The 10830-nt window shown below is 42.4% G+C and overlaps 1 protein-coding gene across 37 annotated transcripts in view; it reads left to right on the forward strand.

Moving 5' to 3' along the window:
- Positions 1-10830, forward strand: part of FOXP1 (forkhead box P1) — a 370718-nt gene that overhangs the window by 318490 nt on the left and 41398 nt on the right. For all 37 annotated transcript variants that reach the window (XM_035547093.1, XM_050712861.1, XM_035547101.2 and 34 more), the window contains one exon: positions 5081-5185. In XM_035547093.1, coding sequence (XP_035402986.1) covers positions 5081-5185 — 105 coding nt within the window. The remainder of the gene's footprint in view (positions 1-5080; positions 5186-10830) is intronic.

A 10830-nucleotide genomic window follows, 5' to 3' on the forward strand; every position in this document is an offset into this window, starting at 1 on the left:
GGGTGGAGGCATGAATATTTAGCCAGGCTATGTGGATTTAATGCTCTTTTTGATATATATATTTTTCTGAATCACAATTTAGAAAGGAAGGGGGTGCTAAGCCACACTGGTATTAATTCGAAGGGATTTGTACTGGTGCAGCTTCACTGCCAAACATATCTTTATTCACTTGCTTCTGTCTTTAAGACAGAAACTTGCATTCGAGCACGGGTGTTTGCTTGTTGTTGGTGACTTAGGAATTGGTTAGTACAAGGATTTAATCGTTACAGCTTCCATTTTGATTTAAAATTAATACAACAAGCATTTCTGACTCAGAGGATTTTGACATTTTTCACCAGATTTATTCCTCCTGTGCCTTTTGGTGGGGTTTAGGGCTCCCCGGGCAGTCACAAGTGCAGGAGGCAGTCTCGGTTCCCAGTGGTGTCTCACCCCCTCCTGTACAGGACGGAAATCAGCAATGGTGGCGTTTCGTGGCTGTGCCGCCCGCCTCGGCCCGAGGCATTGCGTTGTGCGAGGCTGAGCCCCGTGCTCCCACCCAGGCTTTGCACCACCGTCGCTTTCGCGGCACCTGGCAAAGATGAAGTCACTTCCCGTTGCCCCTGAAAAGTAAAAATAATAATTAAAAAAAGGCAATTCTGCAATTCTGTGGGCGCTCGGCTCGGACCTCTTCCAAGAGGAAAGCAGGAGATGTGGTATTGATTTTTTCAGTGTGCAGGTGGCTCAGGCATGTTCTCTGCACTGTTAAAACGTGAGCAGATGCTTCATAACTATAATAGAAAATAAGGATGCTTCTCGACATCCCTGACTTCCCCCAGTGTTTTGGCAAAGATCGTTGGCCCAAGCAGATGTGGAAGAGAGACAGTGGAATATGAACTATGTCAGTGTCATGAATATTTAAAATATGGTCCGCTGTGTGGCAGAAGTACTATTTATTACTGAGGCTTCTGCTTGCTTGGCTTTTACATCCAACCATGACTTTCTTGCCAGTGTTTCTAAGCATGGTACCCAGTTTCACCTGGTTAATAAGTATGGAAGAAGTGAACCACACAGCAGGGGTGGCTTTCGTGCTGGTGTTTTGGTCACTGCTTTCACTCGTACCCACTGTGCTCCTGTCTCTAGTTTGGGTAAATGCTACTTGGTTTCTTCATCTGGGCTTAGCTGCCTGTGGCTTCCCTACCTGCAAGTCCCCAGTGATGCTGCAGCCCAGCAGATACATGCCAAAAGTCCTCTGGGCAAAACTGTGCAGGTGGCGGCTCTGACGGCAGCCCCTGTTGGGGTGGGTGGTGGTTCTCTTCCGGAGCCCCCGGAGCTCCCCGGCGTGACGAAGGCAGCGCTGCAGCCCCCTGTGCTCCATACACACAGCTCCCGGAGCCCTGGAAGCACCTGGCCCTTGGCCCCGGCCCCGTGGAGCTGCCTTTCCGGAAGGCAGGCTGCAGGCAGCAAGAGCTAAGTGGACACTTACGCAGTTTGCAGCTTCCCACATGGATTTCGTTACTTTGCCGTATGTCATGAATAAGCTGACTTGCACAAGAAATTTTACTTGCCAGAGGGTTATTTGTTGTGCTTTGATGTAATAATGCTGCACTGTTGCGTTATTTGGAATTAATTCTATTGTATGTTAAGCGTTTTGTATGCAAATGGCTTACAAGGAAGATAAAAAAGACGTAGTCTTGATTTTGCATCGTGTGTTCCTTCGTCGTATTGTTATAAAATCACTTCCACTTAACTGCTGTTGCATCACCAGTACCCAACCAGGAATACGCATTCCTGGGAAGGAGAGGGTGACAGAAACAAACACCTACTCTAATGTGTCATTAGAAATCAAACAGACCAAAAACTTGCTTCTGCTTGCCAATGCTCGGATCTTCTGCGAGTCTGTCTCTGCAGTGCGACCAAGGATGCATCCGGATGATAGAAACTGTGCCTGCATGCAGACACAATATCATCGAGCAATTAAAAAATATACATTCGTATTGTGCCCGGAGAACTGTTTGTTTATGTACTGGATTAAAATCTTCATTTTCCACCAATGTTTGCTTAAACAAAGTGAGTACTTAGATCGGTTAAAGGAAAACAGAGTTCCCCATTCATTTCCACTGGCTGTGTATCTTTTGTGCGTTATATCCGTTTCTGCATAAACCGCCCTTTGTTTTGTTTCGAGGTGCTTCTTAAGGCTGCACCAGCGAACAAGTGGCAATCTATAACATCTCCAGAAGTGGGATGGATGAAATAGCAGTAATCTGATAGTGACACATAAAGGTCACCGAAACGCACGACTGAAAAGCCCCGGAGCGGGATCGCAGTAACCGGCTTCGGAAAGGCACTGCCTACGGAGGGTGCCTGCGTTTTTCTTTACGTACCGAGGGCTTTTTTTCTCTTTGAAGTATCTATTTTTGGTAGGTTTAAGTAGTTGCTCTGCTCTGTCACATGGCAGTGGAAGCTGTACGTAGGTGTTAAGTATATTACGCTTAGCGTCTTGTTAGCAGAAACGACCTTTTAAGTTCCTGTTTACGGTCAGCACCGGTCTCCCTGGCTATTGACAGCACTAGCCTTCGACACGCTGAGTGCGGTGTACAGTTGATACTCTCTTGGTCATTCAGTCATTTTCTTTGGACACAATACCCAGGGTATCATGTCCTACATAGTTAGTCTTGTCTTGTGCAAGATCCCTGGAAAGAAAGGAGATTTTCACTTGGATTTAAAAAATAAATACAAATCTCGGTAGGACTCTTTCCGTTGACTTGGCCATGGCCTTTAGGCTCTCGCGGAGAAACTTTAAAAAGCCCTGCTGGGGGTTTAAGCCATGTGACTGCTGTTGATATTATAATGAGATTTACAGTGCTTAAACCCCACAGGAGACCGACTCCTTACTTGGTGTCACATGGCGTTTCTGCACTCGTCTTGGGATATGGGTAACACTCGCTGCGTAAATTAATAGGCTACAATTTTTTGGGTTCTGCCAAACAGACTGAAATCATAACTCTCATATATAGTCTTCGTGGACTTTAATGGAGTGTTAACATGAAAGCCTACTTCCTCACACTTTGCTTTATTCAGATATAGAAGCAGATGACAAAACCCATTATTTTCCAAATTACTCTTTTCCGATGTGTATGGAGGGCATTTGACCATATGCATGTCTAACTTGAGTGGACAGCGTGTCTTCAGCCGTCCTCCCTCTTTTTCAACTGAGGAAACGTGTGCTGTAGTCATTTTCTAATTTCCTTGCAAGGAATGCATTGGTCCCTTAGTTCTTTTCAAAAACTCAACAGATAGAGCCTATCCCCATTTGCATGTTTTAAAATCTGATTAAGTGAAATATTCCCTTATAGAGAAAACCTTTGCAAGTCTTCCCACCTACGGTGGTTTTTTTTCTTTCTTTTTTTTTTTTTTTTTTTTTTTGAAATAAGCTAGCTGATGCATATATTTATGCTTGAAGAACTATTTGGAAACTGTCAAAAATAATATTTTAATGAAATCATGAATTCATTTCACGTGCATCTCATAAAACCTTTTCCAGACAGATCTGTACCTCTTTGCTTCGAGAGGAATTAAAAAAAAATTAAAAATCCTTTAGTTATCTTCAGATTATTGTTGGGCCCAAACACAGAAGTAGCGGAGTCTGGGCAGCAATTTCTCAGGCAACTTCCTTGCATTTGAGTTAACACTTCGAGTGTTTTCTACAGCGCTTTTGCTATCCAGTGCATGAGAAATAATAAGAACAAAATTTTGTTACAGTATGCAGGCAGATAATATTACAGAACAAGAATAAACGGCATTTCCACATGTGTATAAACATAAAATGGCAGAAAGTAGGTGTTTATCCATAACGTTACCTGTAATCCAGGATAAAATAAGTCATAAAAGCCACACCTAGATGCTGGTATGTGTTCATATCCTTTGTGTATGTTTGAAGTTCATAATATGGCACAGGCACGCTGTAGCAAAAAGATTTGCTGTGAAAAATAGATATGTGTGTAAGCATAAAATAGAGATTTCAATATTATTTTGACATTTTATGTTTAAAGTCATCTACGGTTATGGAAAATGTTGCAAAAATAATTCCTTTACTTAAGAAGTTTCCATGCAGAAGTTGAATAAAGAAGATATTTTAGAATATGGTTCATCAGTTAGTGCAACAGATACATTTCCCTGAGCACCACATGGCCTGGATCAAAGCATCTCATGACTTGGATCAGTGCAGCCAAATCATTATGTATTGATTGGAATCCCGCTGAAGGATTAACCCCTTAGTGTTCATACGAATTTCTTCTTTAACCCTGCGTTCAGTAGTCAGAAAGCTCTGTGACGTTGCTGCCAAATCTTAGCAAGGTTAACAGCCCCCACTAACCCCTCGTGCTGTGGAGTCCTTTGATTACATGGTTCCTTTTTTATGATGGGTTTCACATTTGAAAGTATGGGTGAATCTGTTTTACTGGGATGTAAGAAGGCTGTACTTGTGCAAAGAAACAGCCTGCAAGAGGAGAGAAATAAAACTGGGGGTGGGGGGGAAGCAATAAGAAACAAAAATGAACAAACAAACAAAAAAAAAAACACAAAAAAAAAGAAACACCCACCCCATTAAGTAGATAATGTGATGGGAAAAAGCCAAGGCTGCAAACATGGTGCTTTTCTTCTTTCTATAGTGGTGTGGAACACCTTGGGTCTAGCTCCATTGTGTGATTAGAATATATCTCTTTATGGAGATGACTTTTCTTCCCAAGGAAGTTGAATTGTAAATATGCAATGTTCATAAATTTCTCAGCAAAATATCAAGCAGGATATTAAGCAGGTCTGTCAAATGATTTCTCCCCCGTCCATGTTAATTTAACTTCTTTACAAAGCTTTTAATTAATGAATGAAATGTAGGAGGATAGCTAAGTAAGAGTGACACGTTTCACTCTGCAAATGGTATTTAATTCCGCATGAAAAACCCATGCACAGCGTCAGGTGGGTACCGTGAGATGTTAGGGATGTTTCAGGATCTGTTGTTTGCTGCTCTTTGGAGTCTTTGTGAAGAGTAATTGGTGCGGTACGTTCAGTTACAACACTTTCTCTCTTTTCTCTTTCTCTCCTCCAGTTTATCCCACGAGGAGCACTCACACAGCCATCCGCTCTATGGACACGGCGTATGCAAATGGCCAGGCTGTGAAGCAGTATGTGAAGACTTCCAGTCGTTTCTAAAGTAAGAATGTTTTCTTGGCACTTGCATTGTACAGAAAGCATGCCCTGAAATTTTGTGTGCTGTCACTCACCCACGGGCCTGATGCAAAGCCCATTGAAGTCAACTGAGAGCTCCCTTTCACTTCAGTGGCTTTTGGATCAGGCTCAAGAACGTTTTAACAGGGGATAGTAAATTAGCCCCATGGGGAAAGTATGGTCTTGCTCAGTGTATTACTGTAAAATAGATTGTTTGCAATTCTGCAGCCTTTTTTTTTTATTTATTTAAATAATTTTTAAGTTGCAGTACTGATAACGTAAACAATGCAACCTCGATTTAACCTTGATTTCAGTTTAATTTAGAAATTTAGTCTTAAATTAACTCTGTAATTGAACAGAGAATTGCAGAGCATCACGTGAAATTTAATTTATGTCAAGTAAGTAACTAATGAACAAAGTCTACACTACTAAAAATAAACTATAATTATATTAATTGGGCCCCTGCAGTTTGCTGCAGACCTTTCCTTGCTGCCAAAGAACACAGTTTTACACGTTGCATAAACAGTGCATTATGGACTAGTATGTGGTAATGCGTGCATCCCAATGCAGGGAAGGACCAGCAGAGCTCTAATAACTTACACATGGCTGTTCCACAGCTAAATCATCAGCCTCACCCCTCCAAGCTGGAGCAAAAACTGTTCCTACCACAAAAGAGTTTTCTGTCTGGGTAGATCACCAGGTACACGCGTTTTTGGTGCATCCATGTTCTTGAATGTTTGTGCACTGATCTCTCTGAAATGATTATGGCTTATTCGATTGTTAGATCTCAAAAGACCAACTGGCCAGGCAATGCTTAAGATTTAAATGCACAAAGGGACAAATTCTCCCATTTACAATGGTGATCTCATGTAGTTAGTCCACATAAGTACATGGAATTCATCAGTGTGGATAAGTAGAATTGGTCCCTAAACGTCCAGCTGTATCTTTTGTGTCTGGGGCAGTTCCTGGATTTTTATGTGAGGGAGGGAAAGGTGATAGCAAGGGGAGGATGTTTGTTAGGTGATGAGGTGCAGATAGGTTTTTGCTCTCAGAACAGTGGGCAAGTTTTGCTTCCACTGGCAAAACCCTCCTGAATTCAGTGGGAGTAGCGCTGGTCCTAATATAAACATATATTATAAGTCAGGAATGGTACAGTAATGAAAAGGTTCTCATTACAAGAGGATTACAAAATAAGAAGGTGCTAGTCATAAATTTCCATGAAGGGTGGCCTCGTTTCTTTTAATTCATCCTGTTGTTCACTTAAGTGAAATAAATGCTAATCTCTCCATACTTGCCAGCTCATTCATATTCATATGCCATACCATAGCGTTTAGACCTTTAAAACAATTCTATTTTTTATTGCAGTTATCACAAGGGAAAGGTCCTGTGGTAGCCTTAGATACTGGAGTAACGTGTGTAGTCACATAAGGTCAGATGGTGCCACGTTTGCTTGATGTGGTAGTCCTCTGTTCCAGGCAGATCTTGTGGTTTTAGGAGGGTTTGTTACAGAGCAGTGCACAGCTTGACGTGACCGTGTGTAGAAAATACAGCCCTCGAGTCACAATATGAACGGAGACGAGATGGGTTTTCGGTGATGATTTGGAGAAGTTTCAGTGGCTAGACCCAGTTCACCCGGAGGAGGTGCTGGGAGCCATCAGTGGGTGGAAAGAACCTGAAATCCATTACAGGCCAGGCTGGGCTTTAACCGGTCATCAGCAGGAAGCGGCTCGGTCTGCTCACAGCTCCAACTATTCTGGTTCTTTTATCGCTCACCTTTTCAAGGTAGCGATCTTTTTTTCCCCATCGAACCCTTTCAGCAGAAGCCCATTGGCTCGTGGAAATTTTCTCATTATCCAAATTCTACGATGTCCAGACAAAGTCCTATTGTTCGGAGTGATGCTTAACCCAGAGTGAATGCAGAAACGAGTGTCCCTAAGCAGCAGATTGACACTGTTAAGAAGTGAGCATTTCTTCATAAAATTATGCTGTAGCCTTCCAAGTCTCCTGTGGAGCATCTGTCCTTAAATTATATTGCCATTTATCAAAATTCATTAGGCAGTGAAAAGATAACAGGTAGATGCTTGAAGTTTCTTTCTGGTACTCATGTGATCTGCGAGGCTCTTTCGACAGGCCCCTCAAGAGAAAAGCTCTTGTTTACAAGTGAAATACAGCCTGTGTATCCATTGAGCATTGCTTAATTTCACTTAGCTCGGTAGAAAGGCCTGTTAGAAAAGCAAAGAGAAGTTATATGCGGAATGAAAGCCCTGTATGCCAATAAAATGATTCTACAGTTAAGGGAGAAAAAAGGACTCACAGGTCTAAAACATGGTTTATTTCTTTTCCTCCCGAGGAAGAAATATCATAACTGTTGGTAAATCAAAAACAGAGATTTGACACTCCTCTGTGATCGTTCTGTAGTGTTTGTTCCCAAGGTGAGGTACACCACAGGGCCCTTGATTTCAAAGATAAATACTGTACAAATAACGATCCTAGTTGTCTTTCACTCACAGCCAACAGGAGGATGCTTATCAGAACCAGCAGATACTCGGGCTATTGTACGCATTTATTTCCCTATTTCTTTTAGAAATAAGTTGCAGTTTTAGTGTTGTTTTTTAATATAACAGCCACTGGTTATCATGTGATGTGGCATCAGTTAAAGGTAACCGATAGCAGTGGGGGCTGCTGCTAAGCCTAATGAAACAGGAGCACCCCGCATGGTCCTCAGTGCTGCCCAAGCCTAAAAACAAAAACACGCCCAGTCCCACCGCTGTGACCCGGTGGCCTTCTGCCAAGCTGCAGGGAACAAGGTGGAGGCTGGAGGGGGCACACGTGTCTCGTGTCTTAACTAGCGCCCGCGTCGCAGTCGGCAGCGAAAGAAGCAATTAGTAGCACAGAGCGACTTTCCTTCAGAATTGACTATATCCTTGATTTCATTTGCATGTGTTTAAAGACCGTTGCAGAGAGAAATATGCCCCTATACGACAAATTGTTTAGGAAATCACTACTGGAGGGAGGCTGGTTTATTCAGCAAGGTATCTAGGTATCCAGGGCAGAAATTGAAGGAGGAGATCGAATATGGTTTTATTTTCCCTTTTATCTTTTTCGTTGTTGTTGTTTGATTGTGGTTTAGATGCGTTTAATCATGGCTGTACCATTTTAAAAACAAATATATCCTTTAAATGAGAGATGCAGACCTTTGGAGAGATCCCGCAATCCCGTAGTACAGTGATGCTAGTAATCTGCTTCATGTGCATTTAACTTTGATGAAATGAAGGAGAGTTTATGTGAAAGAAACTACTAAGTGCACTCTGTAATGTTTTCACAAGTGTTTTTATCATGGTAACATCTTGTTTACTTTAGTTGCCTGCCTAAAACTACTTGGAACATGTTAAGAAAACATTTCGAGAAGGCTTCTACAAAGAGGCTTTTGTTTAGCAGCAACTGTGAGACTGCTCAGCTCACAAAGGTGTTAACTTTCAACCCCTTAAGCACTTCCACATGAAATTCCAGCAACTATGTTTGTGGTTTTGGAAAAACAAAGTGTATATTAAAGAAACCAGGTATATGCTAATACACGTTGAGTAGGCCGGAAATCGTAAATTGTTTCAAACGCATTAATTGCTATCATTTGCATGTCGGAATGCCCTGCGCCCAGCTCATCTGCAGTGTGCAGGGCAGGGACCTTTGGTGGAGCAGGGACCTTTCGAGGACGGGGAGCGGGCGCGGGGCAGAGGCCAGAGGCCATGCTGCGGCCTTCCCCGCACCGCAACCTCCGGCCTCCCTGACAGGAGGCCTGCGGGGCCGCCGCTGCCCCGCGTCCACACAGGGACGAAAGCGGTCGCTTGATTTTGGAGACCGCCACCTCCTTGGAGCTGCTCTTCGGGTTTCAGTGCTACAGTTTCTTTTACAACATCCTTATTAACCTTTCTGACATTGTGCGGAAGTTCAAGACCTCTCCAGGCGCTGCAGGAGGAGGCCGGGTGGCCCAAATCCCACAGTGCCCTCTAGTGACACCTGCCGCGTCGGTAGGAGAAGTTTCCGAAAAGGAGCCCAAAGACAAACAGCCCTGCGCCTCACCCCCCTCCCGAGCGGGTGCAAAGCTAGCAAGCCCGAACCAACTCGTGCAATTTCGCTTTTATACGCGTACAGAAAGATTTTCACTCCCCTGGTTAGCATTCTGCTGCGACCAGAGAGGATCTGAACTGCCTGCCTGCGCCGTGCGGTGCGATATTTTTGCACGCCGGGTGTACACACCGAGGCACATTGTCTTGCGTTATTGCATTTTATACTTTAAGGTGCTCTTAGTTTATGTTTCACATTATAATTTCCGGTGTGTAATCAGAAAGCATTACTTAAGAGATGAGGATCATCTTTGTTTCATACTTTTATTGACACTGTCTACCATATTACTGCTATGTCTAAATGGTAAAATTTATTATTAGCAATAGTGTCACAAAAGTCTGAGACAGCGATTTTCCTTTCAATAAAAGTAGTTAAAAACCTTTTAGAAAATCCATAATTTTGATTGCTGGTACTTCATAAATGTATAACTGGTACTTTTTAGCTGTCTCTTTAGGGAAAAATGAGTTTTATCACCTGCAGTACCTGGGTTAATGAAATTGTGTGTTGGAATTTAGCCAGAATGAAAGATGAGATCATTTGGTGGCACTAATATTGGCAACAGGTCTCATAAAAAGGTTTGACTCTTTTCAGAGAAGTATTGTTAGTCCCCCCCGTCCCCCCCTTTCTTTTTTTGTGAGGATGGAGAGATTCGAGGTACTTGTCATTTTTGTAGTTTCTGTGGTTCTTAGATTTTCATCTGTGGTAATATCCCAAACCCAGTGACCTAAAAGCTTCCAACAAGGCCAAGAGAAACACAACAGTGTCCATCAGTGCCTAGTAAAGGAATTTACTTGCTTCAGATTTCAGCTCCGGTTCCTGTTTCAGCCCTTTAAAAATCATGACTCTCAGCTCAAATTTGAAATAATGCTGCTTCTTTCTCATGGTCCTCTGTGTTTGATTGTTTGTGGATATTAGCTGTCCAGGAAATCCCATACTTACAGATATAAATCCAAAATGATCTTGTTTTTCCGCAGCCAGCCCAGGATGTATTAGACAGTTATGATGATTTGTTAATTTTTGTGACCTGTATTTATTTTATGTGTGCCGTATGCTTTCAAAGAGGGAATCAGCTGTCGAAATAGGCTACTTTTGTCAAAAGGGAGGCCCTTGACTCTTTCCTTTTAAGCCTTTGCTTTCTTTACTTTTGGAGAATTCTGTGTGTGCACCTCCATATGGTGGTAAACAAGGGCTGCATTGTGCCCTGACATATAAGCTTAAACCCAACCCTGTTATTGAAGAATCTTTTGAGATGTGTGAGCTGGGATTCTTGAAGGGCTGTCAGGCTTGGGTGTCGGTTTGAAATGTGCCTTGAATGTATAACTCTGTTTTCATTTTAATAGTGCAATATTTTTTTTTCTAGTGTAATATTAATCGTCACCCATTTGTAGTGAAATTTTTTCCTCGTGTCTGATGGAAAATAATTAGATTGTGTATTAAGTGAGAGAAGGTTAAAAAGAAAACTGGATAAAGATATCCTGAAAACAAATAATAAAACCACACATTTACCTG

This window comes from Cygnus atratus, chromosome 10 (assembly GCF_013377495.2).
Source record: "Cygnus atratus isolate AKBS03 ecotype Queensland, Australia chromosome 10, CAtr_DNAZoo_HiC_assembly, whole genome shotgun sequence".
Classification (NCBI taxonomy): domain Eukaryota; kingdom Metazoa; phylum Chordata; class Aves; order Anseriformes; family Anatidae; genus Cygnus; species Cygnus atratus.